At 39.5% G+C, this 19,148-nt stretch overlaps 2 protein-coding genes across 2 annotated transcripts in view; one reads left to right on the top strand and one right to left on the bottom strand.

Moving 5' to 3' along the window:
* Nucleotides 1-3,205, bottom strand: part of LOC135466223 (transcription elongation factor SPT5-like) — a 24,102-nt gene extending 20,897 nt beyond the window's left edge. The window contains exons 1-2 of the mRNA XM_064743625.1: nucleotides 3,096-3,205; nucleotides 1,780-1,819 (exon numbers count right to left, since the gene is read on the bottom strand). The gene's annotated coding sequence lies outside the window, so the exon portion shown is untranslated. The remainder of the gene's footprint in view (nucleotides 1-1,779; nucleotides 1,820-3,095) is intronic.
* Nucleotides 3,192-18,364, top strand: LOC135467377 (zinc finger CCCH domain-containing protein 4-like). The gene is made up of 15 exons (XM_064745150.1): nucleotides 3,192-3,330; nucleotides 7,170-7,555; nucleotides 8,165-8,334; nucleotides 8,603-8,862; nucleotides 9,406-9,508; nucleotides 11,175-11,327; nucleotides 11,536-11,647; nucleotides 12,073-12,182; nucleotides 12,371-12,437; nucleotides 13,089-13,269; nucleotides 13,527-13,753; nucleotides 13,980-14,177; nucleotides 14,539-14,639; nucleotides 15,173-15,333; nucleotides 15,788-18,364. The coding sequence occupies exons 2-15, from the start codon at nucleotides 7,186-7,188 to the stop codon at nucleotides 17,577-17,579; spliced, it is 4,005 nt and encodes a 1,334-aa protein (XP_064601220.1). The 5' UTR covers nucleotides 3,192-3,330; nucleotides 7,170-7,185; the 3' UTR covers nucleotides 17,580-18,364.
* The last annotated feature ends 784 nt before the right edge of the window (nucleotides 18,365-19,148 follow it).

Raw genomic sequence — 19,148 nt, forward strand, 5'->3', positions numbered from 1 at the left:
AGTTGGTACTTAACATGGCGTACAAGACTGTTTCACTTATATAGTGTTCATGAAACTGGAGTGCCTAAAGCAAACTAACAACCTTCATGTAAAAGACGAAGAAAAACAAAAGAAAAAAAAATGCCTTCTTCATTCTTGAGACTCTTTTCAGTTTAAGGTAGATTCTTCCTTGCAAAAAGATCCCTGGAAACTTCAATTTTGGCGGGGTTTAAGACATGCACCATGTATGTTTGTTTGATATTATAAATGGAAGATTTCCACCATATCTACTGCTAGTTAACGATTGCTCTGACCTTAGGTTTGGCAATATTTTATTCGGCCAAGGACGGGCCCCAAAATGACGTCAGAGTACGTTGGATTTCAAAACCTGATGCGGTTACCTGCCCTAGCCAAGTAAGTCCAGGCTGTCAGCACAGCCGTTCACTTTGCAAATCACCAAAGAATCACGGACCTACGCGGCTTAGGAAATAACCGATCAACGTTGATAAAAGATAAGGAACACACGTATTTTATGGGTAATTTTGGTCTTAAACACTGTGACACACTGTCTCAGGAACTGAATCAGGTTTTTAAATGGAGCACACACTGGAGCATCCTTGGTTGATCAAAACTTTTGCCAAAGCTAATATCAGACCAATCTTAGACTAATCTACTGCCAGGGACACATTATGCGCCACATGCTTCATACATAACACACTAGGCAGATATTTCTGTCATTGTCAGTCAGCAAGTTACATCATCTCAGAAATCATTCCAGATTTTTGCGCTGTTTGATTGATCAACATCAGTCACCTCAATCGCAAGAATTTTCTAGAGGAGACACACTATAGTCCTATGAAATGAGTGAAATCACTGGCTTACTATTTTTTTTTATTCATGCCAGGAATGTATGGTATAAGCCTATTTTGCAGCAACAAGATCTCCTGCAAAATACAGCATCACCGTATATGCATGTATGAGTGAAAAAAAAAAAAAATGAACCAGAGAGTACCCAGCTTACAAAACAATCAATTTAATTCATATTTTTTTCTGTGGTTTACATGTTATACAACTGGGCAAAAGCTCAGCAATATGGATAGATATGCATGGCATCATATAGGAGCACGATGTCTATTTATTTATTTATTTGATTGGTGTTTTACGCCCTACTCAAGAATATTTTACTTATACGACGGCGGACAGCATTATGGTAGGAGGAAACTGGGCAGAACCTGGAGGAAACCCACTATCATCCACAGGTTGCTGACAGACTTCCAACGTACGGCCAGAGAGGAAGCCAGCATGAGCTAGACTTGGAGTCACAGCGACCGCCACAGAGACCCCAGCACGATGTCTAACATTAAGCTTTGTTTATTTCACACTGGATTAACTCGTATTCAAGCCACTAGAAATTTGCTGGCTGGAAAATGATCAATTGTCAATCAAGAAAACATGTACACAGAAACAACATCACAATTCATATGTCTGTTTCATTATTTGCTGTGGTTTACATGTTATACAACTGGGTAAAAGGCTTTGCCTATTTCACACTAGATTAACTTTTATTCAAACCACTAGAAATTTGCCAGCTGGAAAATTATCAATTGCCAATCAAGGAAACATGTTTACAACAACAACATCACAATTCATATGTCCGTTTTGAGCGATTTTCAAGTCGAAATTAGGTGAGCATACCCGAGGAAGATGTCAACCATATATGCTACACAAAGCTGTAATTATTTTAGCAAATTAAAAAAAGAACAATCAGTTCTAATTATTATATTTACAGCAATAATTTACCTGTTGTGGTGAAAATGCGGGGCAAATCCACAAACCGGAACTAAGTGGCGTGTTTATCAAGGGAGACAACATATGGCGCTTTTTGAGAAGAAAAAAACGAACTTCTTTGACAGTCCAACCGATACCATACGCGGTCGCAGTAAAGAGAAATTAACATTACAACAAGAGGAATATATATATGTATATTTGTGGCTGTCTCTAAGAGTGTCAACTAGGCTTATATAGTAAAATGATTTTAATGCAATAATGAAATTGAATAATAAAGGCACAGTAGCACTGCGTTGTTGCATGCCGACACGTGAAAAGCTCCACTGTATGATGTCCATTTTAAATGAATCATTCGTTGACGATCGAGTTGACACTGAAAATCGCACGAGACGATTCCGTCTTTACATTACCTAACACACTGCCCAAGTCTCGAATGCTGTATTGTGCTGCTATTAATTAATATGTTTTATTTCATTTGAACTGCATGGTTTAATAACATATCTACTACCAGCATACATACAGAGTGATACAGATCATGCTAAAATAATATGCACATGTATATATGTACCGGCGTATAAGAGGTACATTACTAATCATAAATAGGAAAGTGAGTCTTTGATGTCTGTGTGAAATTCTTTTAGTCTTATTCCTGAGCTAGGAATTTATCCGCCTAGGATAATGTTTCCCTTAATAATGTTACAATTATGCTCCTGGGATATAGTGATAAACAGCCCACCTGTGACACTAGTCGTACGTACCCCACAGTCCGACGTTCAACATTACAGTTTTTATTACGCTAATAATTTATGGTATTCGAAATATCGCAGACCAATTATTCTCAGTATATAACCTAATATACAGCGGTATGTATACAGACATTCATGTGAATGTATATTCGTTCATGTGAAGTAAATCCAGCATTTATATACAATGGTCTGTTTTAAAAGTGCACACCTACTTAGGGCTAGAGTCTGACATTCCATTCCCCGAAGTTAACCCTAGTCACGTGTAGCGGCAGATAACCTAGATTGTGAGGCTGACGATTGGCACCCCTATTTCAAATAATCCAGGAGGCCATAATATATAGCAGGCGGACATTTTATTTATTAAGTGGTGACAGTGCAAAAATAAATTTTTGTTTTAAAACTCTGGTGAGAATGAAATAGTTATAATTCAATTTCAACGCAAACCTACTCCACCGCTGTTCGAGATTCACCAGCTTGTGCCCTACGCAGTGTATTCAAATTAGCTCTGACGTCATGGATTCGATACGTCGCCATATTGCCAGCTTGTAGAGGATGGTATGCGATCTGTCAGGCAAAGGATACATGACGCGAAAAGGAGTTGTTTAGGAACCAGAAAATTACACAATATCAGCTCTATCCAAAGTTGAAGCTTCTTAGACAACAGTGTTAATAGTTCGAGATCGTCATCCACCCTTATTCTTTATATAATCCTTGCCAGATTTTATCTGGGCTATTCCCAACACTTGCCCTCACAGCACAATTTCAGTGCTTCTTGTTGGGCATACGAGGGCTGAGAACAAAGAAACGGAATCTACAGGTACTATTGAAGACGGATGGATGTTATAGCACCGAAGTCATCTACATTTATTTAATCTCCTTCACAATCGTTTGCTGGATATAAAGACAAATTCATAGCGTGATTGAGGTAAAACTGGTGAAACATAAATTATGCAAATGAGTTCTCTCCAGCCGTACATCCAGACATCACGGATATCTGGCTTGTCGGAGAAGAGCCTTTGGAGATAATAGTGTTCTGTTAATATGTTGAAATTTACATTTAGTCGAAGTGCATGAGATTATTTTATTTTCACTTGGCATTGTGAAATTTTGTGACGAAGGAAAAGTGGCATCCGAACGCGCTTGTCCATATAGGTCACGGATCAGTCCATTAAGTGAAAGGTAGGGCGGGGTGTAGTCTCCTCCACAGTGTTCGTTTTCTTGTCGTGATGTGGTGGTGTAATGATTTTATTGTTTAGGACGGTACAGCGTTTGTGGTGAAGTGTCAATGAGAATATATACGAAGTGTATAAGAATGTGTAACACGGTTTCGCGCTGCAAATACTGTAGTGAATGGACTCGTCCATTTTTTGCCCTCTCTTTTCGAAGTCCATCGTGTCACTTAGTGTTTTACCAACATTTTGGGACACTAAATATGGTTAACTGGAAAGATACAGCTGCTTTCACGATGAGTTATATGTACGTCGTAGAAAGCAAAGGTCACCACCATGCCTTGTGTGTTGGGTGGTCAGGAGGCCGTAGGATTCACAATGTGCAGAATGCTCCCGGCGAGTCTACTCCTCCAGCACGGGGGTGTCACCCCTCCAACAAAATGAATTCGTCATCCCGCAATCAACAGTGACATTTCCAAGAGCGGAACGTACTTAAGTGAAAAGCGCCCCCACCCCATCACCCATCCCTCTTCCCTGCCACGACCCACATTACCTAACCATTTCATTTACCCTTCAGCAACTCCAAAAATATACACATTTTGCTGCAAACACAGAGGTAACAGTGTAACATATTTTACAAAACTCTACATCAAGCTTGCTGAATTATGAACTTATTTTGGTACTTTATTTTAAAGAAAGGAAGCATACTTTGACTTCATTAAAACAGTTATTGACATTGAATGATGACAAATAATTTCCACAAAAATACATGGCATTTTCCTGAAATGTCCGGTCATTCTGACTTGCAGTAATGTCACATTGGTGTTGATGGTAAATTGAAATTGGTTGGATAGTTAATAGAAGAGAATATTGAATGATCTCAGATTGCCTTAATAATATTTCCAACGGCATTAAGATAAACCTTCTTTGAATGATCAGAGGGAGATATTCTTGGATTTCCTGATATTTGTTTATAATGTTTTGAAAGACTTTTTTTTCCAAAAATATCAACTTTTTTCAAGAACTTGCCAACTAGAATAAATGTACTGTGTTAACTGTCAGGTATATAGAAAGATTGTAGTAAAAAAGACAGAAAAAAGGAAAGCTTGTAAGGAAGGAAAGAAATATAAACCATACAGGGAGAAGACAGCAAATAATGAATGTGGTATATTACCACAGGAAAATGGATGCACTTTCAAAAATACAAGTTGCAAGGTTTCTGACCTTAAGCATGAATGATGTGCTTCAGAGTTTATTGAATAACACAGTCACAGGTGGAGACGAGAGAGCAAGACAATCAGTGCCTTTGTAAATACCTCTTCAGCCTTATCGGTCCCTATACCTGGTGGTGGTCTAAGTATGTTGTTAAAGGTATATACCCTCGGCCTAGAACGAAAATGTATTTTCTGTAAATCCCTGATGTTGGCAGTCCCACCAGACATAAATTATTGCCATAGTAAAATGATTAAGATGGATATCTTGCATTCAAAGTTATTCTTAAACATGCAAAAGGGTTGAAGAAATAAGATATTAGCCTATAATCAGGATGGCTTAGTATCAGTAAGAATGCCCTAGGCATACTGTTCACTATTTAATATTATGCATTTATCTCAGAAATGAACAATTGTTAGATCATGAAGGTATGTAATTTACGAGGAACAGATTACAAGCCTGGGAAAAACAGTGATGCACTAACAGGACAGCGAGTCCACAATAACAAAATAGTGGTGTGTCTGACTTTGGTTCAAGATGGTCATGGGTTTCCCGCAGGCTCTGCCCGGTTTCCACTCGCTCTTCAACATAGCTCTTGTTACATACCTATTTAGTATTAACAGTCAGTTTGCAATTTTTGAGGATGTGAAAACAGATGTCTTTTCCTTCAACATGTCATTCTGTCTCAGTGTACTTTTATTGACCTCGCATATGTGGCAGCAACCTGCGGATGGTCGTGGGTTTCTTCCCACCATAATACTGGCCGCCGTCATATGAGTGAAATATTCTTGAGTACGGTGTAAAACACCAATCAGATAATGAAAAAACTTTATTGACCTCGCGTAAAAAAAGCTTGAAGACTGTTTTTTGTTTTTTATAAGAAAAACTAGAGCAAGTTTTTTGCACTTAAATTTTCTTAACCCATCGCTTAAAGTAATAACTTGTAATATTGCTCTTGTTCAAGGTCATTTTTTCGCACATATTATCTGAAATCGGTGCTCATTATTTATGGTAGACCTTAACATGAAATAAGATTTAAATAGTAAAGTGTCAAACTAAGTCGTGAGTTCAGATTTCATCATCATGCTAAGGAGATAAAATGGAACATTCACATGAATGTAGTTTTGAATATTTAAAAAAAAAACATTTATATATAGGTAAATTCTAGTTAAGTGTAAGTATTTTTTTGTTCAAAAATTAAGCAGTTTCATACAAACATAAGTGTGTTCACACAACATCGAAATAATCATATTCCATAATGTGTCAATCTTTTACGTGTAAATGTACTTAATATGTCAGAAATGAATGTTCAGTTACCAAAGATACATGAATTTTCAGTAAATTCGTATATGAAGTATCGCTTTATAAAACACAATATATGCAATATACACTAGCATATTGACAGACTTTGAAGAGCTGCAGTATAAGTTGCGAAACTAGTACATAGAGTCTGTGTTTATTACTATCCATGTTCAAGTACCTTTGGATTTTGGCTAGCTCATTCGGCTTAATTGTCATTCTTGAGGCAGTTGATTCGTCCCTAACAATATTGCTGACTCACAAATCTAGCTCCATGTGATCTAGTTTCAGTTCTCGGGCCCAAGGTTTGCCTTGTACATACACCTATTGAAACATGCTTGAATACATAAATTCATTTAGATAAGTACATCAGTACATTTTTATCTAATATACTGTATGGGGTCTCTCTTGTATAGGGCTAAGCGACTCAGGAGCCTCTCGCCAGAAAACAATTTGCATCGACTTTTGTTTGCAACTTTTTCACATTCCTCACAGTGAAAATTTCAGAGAGTACATTTTTGGCGTTCGACTTCATACTCCTCACGACGAGGGCCCTGTTCACGTTATTGGTGATTGGCGTTTATTTGTGTAGCAAAATCAGTACAGTGTAGAAAGCTGCTTTGTACACGTATGATTACTTGTGTTTTTTTAGTTAATTTAACAGTGAGTAGACAGGCCAGCATATACATGGGAGAAAATAGCTAAAACTAGACACTGGCTTGGCCTGGCTTTCTACTTGCTAGATCTTATCTTTGAAAAATATTGGTCACCAGGCTATAGATAAGTGTGAAGCATTTTTACATTCTTACATTATTTACATATTCTGAAACACTAACTGCCTTAGTGAAATATGAGACCTGCTGTAATATGTATAATGTGTTGATGAAAGAAGATAATGGATATAACAAAATAACGCTGTTCTTTTTAAAAAAAAAACAACATAAAAAATGGTTACTGTTCATTGTTTGTCTTTCAGATGTAGCAAATGTAGAATGGAAACATTAGATAGTGAAGCTGGATCAAAGGAAGATTCCCATGGTTATTCAGATGAGGAAAGATATGATGAAACCGATCAAGGAATAGCTGGTCCAGTTGTATCTATTGAGAAGCATCCACAACATCCCGAGTCTTGTCGTATGGACAGTGACAGTACAAATGGTTTACCTGATGAGCTGAAGTCTGGCCAGGTGGACAGCAGCAAAGCAGGGCTGGTATCCAACGAAGACCCACCTGAGGCTGAGGATGGGGAAATCTTGGAGGATGGAGAAATTGATGATGAAGAAGATGGCGAGGAAGATGAGGAGCAGTCAAACTACAATCACGAGGAGGAAAGGCAAACTGACAGCGTTCCACATGGTCATGGTAAGGGTGGATTTGTATCTGTTCTGTTTCTTAATCTTTTCTACATTTCAGGACTTCACAATCCAGTTTCTAGCTCTGTAGAAACACATCATTCTCTGCTAATATGCTGCATTGTTTGTCAACTACTTCTTTGCTTTACAAGCTCAGCTATTGGAGAGCAGAGGCGTATTGCAGACAAGAAGCCAAAGAGTGCACTGCATGGATCAACTTCTTTTGGGATGAAGGCAGACAGTGTGCTATTTTACAACAGACATTGCATTCAGTTGCAAGTACTTTGTTATTATGACTGACAGTAGGAAAATGGGATGGACATAAATGTGGTGTGATGACATGAACTGTATAAAAGTACAACAATTTTTTTTAATCACTTTTTTAAAAATTTTACAACAGGAATGAAAATACAGCATATAAACTGTATGTAAAATTATCCCTTCCAGTGAGTATGTATTGTTCTACTGTTTGCAATCAGACGACTGTGTGGGAGACCAATTCAGCATTCAGCCAGCACCTTGATGTGACGATTGTAAGAAAGAAGTGCATAGGGGACTTGTTATTACCTGTAGTGTTTTTATTCTGCCTACATGATAGTAATCGCATTGTGTGTTTTAGGAGGTCATGAGGGGGATGCAGATGAAGTTGAAAAAAACAGTAAACAGAAACTTGAATCTGAATCTGAAGAAGAGGAAGGAGAACCAGCCAAGGAAAAGAGGAAAAAAGATCGCAAACGTAGAAAGCGTCAGAGGGAAAAGGACAAGAAGAAAAGATTTAAGGATGACTCGGTAAACAGTTGTCTGTGATGTGATGTAAAGGGAGATAATTATGCACTTCAGTTAAATTAACCATTTCCATTACTGTTTGATGGAGATTAAATGGCAAGACTCTACATAGAATTTGTATTGATTATTCTGCGAGAAAGAGAGCAAGGCTGTATATATAATTAGTAATGATTGTGTCAGTGATTGACTATCAGGATAAATGTTCTCAGTTGTTAAAGAAATGAGTAAGTCAGTCTAAAGTGATTTTTGTTTTCTTTCCCATTTCTTTAAGAGACGAAAGCGTAAACGCCATGAATACGTAGACTATGACAAAGCTGAAGAGCAGTTAGAATATCAGCCAAAAATTCGAAGACGCTCCCCACCTGGGCAGTTCGACAGCCCTTATCAGAGTCCTGAAGAAAAAGGAAAGCACTCTCCACCAGGTCCATACGATAGTCCCTACAGGAGCCCCCCTGGTCCATATGATAGCCCCCCTGACAGCCCTCCTGGGCCTTACGACAGCCCACCTGAAGACTCCGATGACGAGGATAGGTAAGTGGTCATGATGTGTGGTGGTTAATCTTTTCCGGCGCAATGGTGAATTGTGCACCAGCTGGATTTACAGTTGCTGTCATGTAATGCATAAGTAATACGTTTCCAGTTTACTATAAAATGTCATCGCAAGATCTAGAATTAACTATCTCTGACCTATGTTAGGTCCAACGGCCTCAGTGGCTTAATGGTTTGAGTGTCCTCCTCGAAGTCGGGAGACCTTGGGATCAAACCGGGGTCAGGTCATACCAATGACTTCAAAAACGGTACTCGGTCCTGAAGTGCTTGGCACTCAGAACTGAAAGGTTAGAGCAAGGAAACAGGATTGGTTGGTCTGGTGTCAATATGATGTGACTGGGTGGAATGCTCTGTCTGGTGTCTTCGGCATGATACTTCAGTGGTAGCAGCACTTCAGCTGCACACAAGAAGGCAGGTCCAAACATATGTGCATCCAGTTTAGTGATCATTATAGGTTAACAGTCTTTGTCTTAGTTTGATTCGTCCTCTTTTATTCAATTGGTAAATTTATTTTTTTGACCTTAGGTATGGGGAGCAAAATAACCATAGAAAACGACCCAAAAAGAGTATGTTGGGCATGTTAGAAGATGCTTACTTGGATCCGAATATTGCTGTCTCTGAGAAACAGGTAAGCTGATGTGTGAAGTGTCAATCTGTTATCAGTTTATGAAGCCTGTACTCTGAGTGCTCCACCTATGATTTGCTTATGGAAAAATATATACAGTGTAGCCTCGCTATAAGATGCCTCAATATAGCGAGCAGTCAGATATAACACAACCCAAATCTTGTTCCCCCAAAAATCTGTGGTGTTCTTTCATGTGAGAAATCTAAGACAACAGCTAAAACTGGAAACTAAAAAAGGATTTTTGACGAAGAAATCTACGTAAATAGTGTGACACCAATCGTTTCATTCCTAATGAATGTAATATTTTAATTTTTTGGGTTTAAGATTTTGAATATTATGTGAGCATTAACTAAAGAAAAGCACTAATGGAAGAGGTTACATTTCCTTAGGAGCGAGTTTGATTCCAAATGCACGTTTTGTCATTGTTGCAGCATTACTTCCGCGTGTGTGTGTGACTTTGTCAGTAATGCAGAAAACATTTTGCTCTCTGTGACAGGCATACCTCATAAAGGGATTAATATTGGTAGCCTTAAGTAAATGCCAAGACTTGATTCAGATTATTGAATGGGTGTAAAGTGAGGTATGAAACTGCAGGGAGCAAGATTTGGCTGACCACCATGCTGACATGTCAAGAGTTGAGATGAGCTCACCCAAACATTTGAGAATGCCTTCTTTCCTCTGTCCTTCATTTAATACATTGGTTTAGCATGACATACATTAAAACAATCCTTATTTATTTGTTTGGGGGGGGCAGTAACTATAACGCGATCACATCATCAGTTTGAGAGTCATTTGTGGTCCGCCATTTTGAATCTCAAGCGTACAGTTCAGTGAGTTACTTCTGATACAAGCAGACATGGATGAAGCAGATACCTTTTTCTGTTTAAAAATAAAGAGGACGAAACTACGCTAGTTGAATTTATCTTATGGAAATATGTAATATGCAAGTTCAGTAGATAGCAAAGGCTCGTGATTACGCGACAGCAGGCTAGCTCCGTTGGATATCATTCGTAGGATAATGTTCATGTTCCGTGCATGAAAACTTGTGTGTCATAGAATACTCAGGTAACAAAAGTCTCACGTGTTTACAGTAGACTAACAAAAAGAGAGCTTGTGACAAAACATATTTTGAATCGATAAAACTTTGTTCGGTGTCAAAATCATGAACTGTAAGGTAAGCTGTAGGCCTATATTGTGGATCCCAAGGTCATTTCATTATAGTGCAAGGTAGCAAGGTACGCACTCAGGAACCTGTCCCCAAGGTGGCGCGCTATAGTGAGGTTACACTGTGTATATAGAGGTATCAACATCATGTAAGCGCTTATAATTTTTTAGGGGGCCTCCGTGGCTCAGCTGGTTAGCGCGCTAGTACAGCGTAATGACCCATGAGTCTCTCACCAATGCGGTCGCTGTGAGTTCAAGTCCAGCTCATGCTGGCTTCCTCTCCAGTCTTGGGTTTCCCCCGGGCTCTGCCCGGTTTCCCTCCCACCATAATGTTGGCCACCATTGAATAAGTGAAATATTCTTGAGTACGGCGTAAAACACCAATCAAATAAATAAATAAATAGATATAATTTTTTGTGACTCCTAGTAAAAGAAATTTACTTTGCTGTTAAAGATGTAAGTATACTGGTGAGTTCTTGTTTAAACGGTTTTCTGTCAATTTTAGGACATATTCCAAAGCTCTGTGCGAGGTCGAAACCGTGGTAGAGGGAAACCCATGAAAGGAATGCCTCAACAACCCAGGAAAAAACCTTTATTAGAAACACCCAGGGCTGCAAGGCCTCTTTGTAAATTCTACAAGGAAGGGAAATGTGCTAAGGTGAGCATTTGTGTGGTGGATTTTGCATCGTGGAATATTGAGTTCGAAATCTGTTCGTGTCCAGTTGAAGAACATGAAAGTTTAAAACATCAGAATTTATGGTGTTGTGTTATGTGCATGCGCAGAAAGAAAGATCTAACAATTTTTCTGGAAGACAAGCATGCAAGTTTTAGCGTGTATTAATGTGGATAATTTTCGTCTTTTACAGGGTTCACAGTGTCCATTTAACCATGATTTTACTCCACCAAAGAAGTCAGAAATCTGCAAATTCTATCTGAACAGCACTTGCAACAAAGGCCGAGAATGTATTTATATGCATGATATCCTTTTCCAAATCAAATCACATCCTCAGTCAAAGGAATAAAAAGTTCTAAATTTTGTCAAAGCATGAAGCGAAAGTAATGTACTCAGGGGTGTTTGTGGAAAATATAGAACAAATAAAAATCTAAGTGTTTCTTTTTGTCATCCTAACAGTCAGCTACAAGTGCTGGTATTAAGGGGAGTTTGTATTTTAATCATTCAATGGATGATTGTGTGGCAGAGCTGCATTGATTAATATCCGCTTGTTGTAGAGCATTCGGCCCTTTTTTTTCTTCTTTTTTTTCAACAGCTCACTGTTAAAAAGATGCTGCTCTCAAGATGTTTCACTAAGACTTTTGATCATCTTATTTCTACCATATATCACACTTGTTAACTTATATTGTGATTTTGTGTAAATAAATTGATTTGCCTTAACTGTTTTCACGTGAATACCCATGCAAGTTTTTTCACACGGGTGCTCAGTGCTTTGGTGGAGACTCGTGCAAGTTCTCCCATGATCCCCTCACGGCCGAAACATATCCTCTTCTTACCAAGGTAAGTCACAATGTTTTGTGCCTTTTGTCCTCTTGAACAATGCACTTCATCTTTTAGAGTTAAAAATACATTTTGCTTTCATAAGTTTTATTATACATGAGGTTGTCTATGTGCAAGGTCATCAATTACTTGTGTATAAAGAAAAATCTGTGTTACTAATGTCAATATAATTTTCTTGTATTTTGCAGATTTTGGATAATGATGACGATGATTTTACAGAGTTCCAACCCAAAGCCCCTCGACCAAGCCTGTTAGGTATGACACTTCGCCAGATTGATTTCTTTTCTAAGTGTCAATGACCTGTCAGAAATGAGGCAGTAGAACCTTGACGTCATTTAATTGACATCAAGTGTTCCTTTTCCAGCACAACACGATAATGTCACATTAAAGACTGTATTTATGATATTCAGTCTTCACTGGGCAATATTCTATGTTTTATGTGTATTTGAACAATTTTCTGCAATGTTTTTAGTTGTAGCCTTCACAGACTTGTGTATATAGTGTGACGTCACACCTGACGTCTTGTATGAAATGTTAGAGTCGACTGCACTTGTATTATGACATCATTCTGCTGAGCTCACATTTTAGCGTCATAAAACAAAGTGTTTCTTTTGACGTCATGGCATCGGGGTGTGTAATTACAAAAGTGATCTAACTTTAGACAGTGAGATACCACTTTTATAAGAGAGGAATTCCTGACATTTCACCTTTATAAATTATGTAATAATGCATGCATTGCCATAGTAATTACAGTATACTGCAGCTTTTGCTTGCATTCGGACAATTGCACAAATTGGGTATTTTTGGTTCAACCAGTCAACACCAGTCCTGCTCATTTGTGAATTGGGCTTAAGTTTTGGTTATGTTTAGCTTGTCTAAGAGTCATTTGAATGATTATGTTTTTAGGCTCCCCTCCCAGACATGTGAAAGAGGCAGCAGAAAGAATGAAAGGAAACCTTGACCCCTCCAAAAAGATACCTTCTTTGTTGGATATTGAGGTTTTCCCCCCTAAGCAGAGTCCCCAGAAGCAGCAGAATTCCCCAAGCAGTGAGGCTGTTTCACCACAACCAGGTTCCTTGCATTGCCGGTAAGCAAGAGACAGATATGGACAGGGTGAAGATTTTGTTTGCACAAGACATTTGTTTCTCAACACTCCTGACATTCTCAGAAAATGTATGTTTGTAAATGTAGGATTCTTTGCAAATGAATTATTCGTGTAACAAAATAAACTTTAGGATTAAGGCTTGATTTTTTATGTGCTTTAAATATTTAAGGTTGTCAAGGTGCATATTTTTCATTCTCGTTGATGTCTTGTCTGAATGCATATGCAATGTTGTTTTGCAGACCAGGATTCTACAGCGAAACAACAACCACCACTACCCAGCCTAACTACAACAGCTCAGCAGTGCTAGCCTTGGGAGCTTTGCTGAAACAGGCTGCCAGTCAGAGCCCCTCTGCCAGGTTCCCATTCCAGTCTCCTCCTAACCCAGGATACACAGGAGAGGGCCGGCTGACCGGAAGTCAGGAGACAGAGGAGTCAGAAGTGGACAACAGCCAGGATACCCAAAAGCGTAAGCATTTCTTGAACTCTGCTACTCTTAACCTTTATTTTTTGTATTATTGCTCGTAAAACCCGGGCAAAGTTAGCAAACTACATGAATTTGAAAATGTGATAGCTACATATTAAGAATTTTGCATGATAAAGGTAATTTCTTCAGCTTTAACCAAAAAAAAAAAAAAATTCATAAACACCTTGTTAGGTTTTGTATTTATTGAGCTGTCATTGATTGTTGATAGTGGAGGACGAAAGCAGCCAGGAGGATGGAGGAGGAATTAAGATTGAGGATGGAATGAGTGATGAGGATAAGCGGCAGGCCAACATTGAGGTGCCTAGTCACCTGCCTCCCAAACAGAGAGAGTTGTTCCTGAGAATTCAGCAACAGCAGCGGGAGGAAACTAAACAGGACGATATGAAGAAGGAAGATCCAGAGCCAGGTAAGTTGAAAACTTATCATAGTTTGTACTCAGCAAGAAGTTTGAAGTGGGTGACCTGGGCCCAGTTTCACAAAGATGTCATACATATATGATAATTCCACATATAAGACAATGGTACGGTAATAGTGATGTACGAAACATCATACGACAAATGTACGATATAAAAAAAATGCTGTACACCGCTTTGTAAAACTGGCCTCTGGGTTATGTTGTGAGAGTTTAGTATTAGATTCTTTCTGTTAAGTTATGTTCAACTAGAGCATAAAAGAAAAATAAAAAATGCAGTTTTGTTAAAATATTGTTAAGATATTGTTACCCTTGTAGCATAAATGATTGTAACTGTTTCCTTTTATTACTGCAGTAGATGATGATGACTGGTATTCTAGTGATGAAGAGGAAAGTGGTCAACCTAAGGCAAAGTTAATGGATATGCTCAAAAATATCAGTCCACCAAGTACACAGGTAGGATTTAAACTTTGACCATCCCATTATTCAGAACTGTTCATCCATAATGCACGGGAAGCTGAAACAAGCAAATAAATAAAAAGAAAAACATATCCTCGAGAGAGATAATAAATCTGCTGTGGTATAACATATTTCTAGGATTTTCACTGATGCCAAAGCAAGTGGGTGAATAAGTTCAATAATTCTGATGATAGAGGCTCCGCTGAGGAATGAACAAGGTAGCCAATACCAGGTAGTTTATTTCTGGAGAAAGAAAAATGCAGTTTCCTCAATTATGTATTGGTGGAAGAATGTATTGCTTCTTGCCTTCTTCACAGCATAGAGCCAAGAGCAGATGAACTTAGATGACACTGTAGCTGAATGGGAGGTTATTGTACAGGAACTCCAATGTTGAGACATTTCAGACTATACCCCACATCATACACACCACTGCCCCTACTTACTTTACACCCAGTTGAATATCTGTCCACAAGTGTAATAACTGAACATCATTTGTGGTAAGTGTAATTATGTGTTTTATTTATCTTCAGACTCCGAAGAGTAGTGCATCTGTCACCCAGCCTGAAGAACAAGCTCAACCCAAACTGTCAGACTCTGGCTCAAGCTCTGGTAGCTTCAATATACTTCAGATGCTAAATGCCATCAGGGGGCAAACTTCAGTGGTGCCAACGATAGCCAAGGGTAAATTTTGGTGGACTTGTTTATAGGACTTTTATTGCCTTTTAGTCGTTAGGACATAAATCCAGCCCTTGAATTTTTTGGTTCTCCCACTTCCACTGTTTCTGGGAGCTTGATCATGCTAAAGGTGGCCATTTACAGGGTCAAGCTTTTGTTGAAGACCACTTTTGCATTTCTGTAGTACACCACATATTGGAATGTTCATCAGTGACTTACCAATTGTTGATGGTTTGATCCAGGCGGCCATTTTTAAAGTGAAAAATTCTTGACTTTTGCGGTGTACAATAATGAACAAAAAATTTTGTACAAAGCAGACTATATGTGTAGCTGTTAATTTGCATCGGTATCTCTACTCTGCTTCATTTGAAGAACAAGGTGTGGCTAAAAATTTTTTTATGTGTAAGCAGAGAAATAATGCATATTGGAATATCAGATATGAACAGGACATATTTATTTTTTGCTTGCAGGCCAACACCCTCTGCCAACCAGTTGATTGAATCTCTGTTACCCCAGTCTGCGAAAGATGCGCTTGTGAAGTCAGACCCGAGAGTAGCACCAGACAAAACTCCTCCTCAGCAAACTGCGTCAACTGACGTGCTGGAACAACTGCCCAGGGTACCTAAAGATGGCAGTGACCTGCCATACAAAGTTGTGTCTATCAGTGTGGTCAAAGGTCTCTATCTTCCCCCAAATCTGGATATGAATGATCCACGTGTAATCAATGATCCACGTATTCAGCATTACTCAAGCCGTGCTGGACCTCCTACAGCTCCAAAGCTTGAGAGGCAAATATCCAACAAAACGTCATCTGATACAGAAAATACAGAGAACAAGCTACCAGACCCACGACGCACTCATACAGCTACATTGGAGAGCACTGTTCCCACAAATCCTGTGGATCCAAGGAAGCGGCCAGTGGTTAAAACTGAGAGTCCATCTGACCCTAGACGGAAAGACAGTTCAGTTAACACACCTGAGGATCTGGTCAAAACGGCTGATCCTCGCTTACAGAGAGCGGTGACAGAACTAATACAGTCTGCAGTTGTCAAGCAGGATCCACGAATACAAAAGTCCCAGTCTAATCCTGCCATGATGTTGCATAATGTTCCTGTGCGACCCCCTGTTCGGCCTGGATTCCCCATGGGCTTTCCTGGTCCTCCTCCAGGTGTACGGCCTATGGGACCAGGCCCACTAAGACCACCCGGAGGGCTACCAATGGGGCCTAGGAGTGGAAGACCACCTCTGTTAAGAACTCCTATCATGCCAGATAATTCTTTTCGCCCCAGAGGCCCAAGGCCTTTTATTGATCCAAGGTTAAGTCGTCAGAATTGTACTGAAATCCACTATGGGCCACCACCACCACAAGGAGGCCCTCGTTTAAGACCTCAAGGCATGTCCCCAGTCAGAGAGCATCCCCAGAACTTTGGCCCTACCCAGAGTGACCCCAGGACCCGACCAATGGGCATTTCCCCATGCCGGGATCAACATGGCCCTGCGCCTAGTGATCCCAGGTTAAGATCACAAAACCCTGACCCTTCAAACCTTCCACAGAACCCAAGTGACCCTCGTCTGCGATCCCAAGGTTCTTTACAGGAAGGGAAACCTCAGACAATGAAAATGTCTGATCCCAGACTCGAACGTCAAGGTGGGTCTTTAGATAGTGGTACTGTACAAAGAAGTTCTGACCCTAGGCTACACAGACAGACCAGTCAGCCAGCCATGTCTCCTAATAGAGGCAAGCTTGATGAGGGGCAAACAGATAACACGGACAATCGGCCTCCATCTAGACTTGACCCTAGAGCTCAATCAAGATCTGAAGTAGACACTGGTTCCAGTACAGAGCCCAAGTTAGGCTCATCTATCATTAAGAAAAAGAAATTCATTGGACAGCGCAAAGGCAGCATGGAATATAGTTCTCCGCTGGGCTTAGGTTCTGATCAGCCAGATCCAGCAGTGTCTGGCTTCTCCAGCTATAGCAGGCCTACAGGCAATAGACAACCCACAAACAATAGGCAGAGGTCAGCAAATGACCAGCCAAGTGGGACAACCCAAGGTAGTAACCTGGGAGGTCCACAATCGAATGATCCCAGGGGCAAAATGCCTACATACAGCAATTCACCAACTTATAGCGGTTATAGTTCCCCATTACCACATGAACAGTCGTGTGATGGAGAACACATGGAAATACAACCCGTTTTACAACCTCCCCTCAAAGATCTTTTTAAAACCATAGACCCAACAGCTTCACCTTTCTGCTAATTTTTGGTAAATCTTGTTTGCTTCAAGCAGTAATGATTATGTTGGTCGGCTAGACATAAATATCTGTAGTTTGTCACATGTCAATGTTGATGACGTTTTCTGTTGGCTTCCTTGTTTGGTCGGAATTGTCAGCCATTTGGCAACTCAACGAAAACAGTATCAATGCCTTTTACTCTTCTTAGTGTAAATTTTCAAGGCAAAGTTGAGATTTCAAGTGTACATTATTGCATGTATAGTCTCTATAAACCTTTTATGGCTAAATTAATAGATGGTTCTACCCCATTGACCGCCTTGGTCATTATTGTACATTCGTGGCACATTTCCTAATATCTTGTAGACCATTTGCTAAATAGACTGTGATAGACTTTGACCCACCATGTCTCATACTGAGTAGGATGCGGTTTACTCCAAATGGTACACATGTATAATGAGCTTGAAAAATTTCTGATTTGTGATGTACAAATTCAGGTGCAGAAAAATTTAACTTTAATTTAGGCAAAAAAGTGTTACAAGAAGCATTCATTTGAAGTTAATGTAGCTCAGATAAGATATCAAAGCTTTCAAGTCAGTGTTGATATACATTTGATGAAGTCTGACTTATGTAATAATTCATTTTAGCTTGCCTGGAGAAGTATGCATTTCAGATTTTTACGCAATGAAATTTTCCTGTACACTGAAGGATAAAGTTTAGCCTGGACTCTAGGGACCCCTGTTGCAATTGAGAGAAGACTGGTATGTGTTGCTGTTGTATGAAATGTGATAATGGGAATAAATTCCATATGCGAGAGGTCAGTTGTTTTCAGTGCAGTTATGCATGATGAATTTTTATTAATTGGTTGATTTACTTATGGATATCATTAGATTTTCATGGTCAAGAGACCTGTTAAAACTATCCTGCTTCTGGGACCGTCATCTTTGTGGCACTAATTTGCCAGGTTCTTGGTCAGGTGCATTTCCTCATGGGCCATATGTGGTGTATGCTTCCATAAACCTCACTGCCATCATAAATATAAGAGTATAAGTATTGGACAGATAGTGCATGTTGAGGGATGGGGCATCAGGAATTGTCAGCTCCAGAGAAGTGATGTTCAGCGAGTGCAAAGCACGAGTTGAATATCTCGTCAAGAACTTACAATTCCTGATACCCCATCCCCTAATATGGTCTCTGTTTTATTACACAGAAAAATAGTGTGCTTGATCAGTTGGTACTTTAAAACAGCTGAAGTTGTACATCGATAGCAGGTCTAGCCATCCTGTAGTTATTTACTTAACAAACAAGCAGAAGTCAGAGTGCACCAAGGGAGGTAACTGCAGCAGAATGAGCATGTGATCCTTGGATATTGGCATGCCAGTGCGGCGCAATGACACAGGAGCCTCGCACCAATGTGGTCACTGTGAGTTCAAGTCAAGTTCATGCTGGCTTCCTGTCCAGCCGTACATGGAAAGGTCTAACAGCAACCTGCGGATGGTTGTGGGTGTCCCCGGCCTCTGCTCTGTTTCCTCTCGCCGTCCTAAGTGAAATGTTTTTGAGTACGGCATAAAAAACCAATCAAATAAATAAATAAATTT

The sequence above is a fragment of the Liolophura sinensis genome, chromosome 6 (assembly GCF_032854445.1).
Source record: "Liolophura sinensis isolate JHLJ2023 chromosome 6, CUHK_Ljap_v2, whole genome shotgun sequence".
In the NCBI taxonomy this organism is placed as follows: domain Eukaryota; kingdom Metazoa; phylum Mollusca; class Polyplacophora; order Chitonida; family Chitonidae; genus Liolophura; species Liolophura sinensis.

Excerpts from the sequence above, each read along its gene's own strand:
- LOC135467377 (XM_064745150.1), top strand. The coding sequence starts at position 7,186 with ATGGAAACATTAGATAGTGAAGCTGGATCAAAGGAAGATTCCCATGGT. Across the intron at positions 7,556-8,164 it reads CAGCGTTCCACATGGTCATG|GAGGTCATGAGGGGGATGCA; the intron begins GTAAGGGTGGAT and ends TGTGTGTTTTAG. Across the intron at positions 14,640-15,172 it reads TCAGTCCACCAAGTACACAG|ACTCCGAAGAGTAGTGCATC; the intron begins GTAGGATTTAAA and ends ATTTATCTTCAG.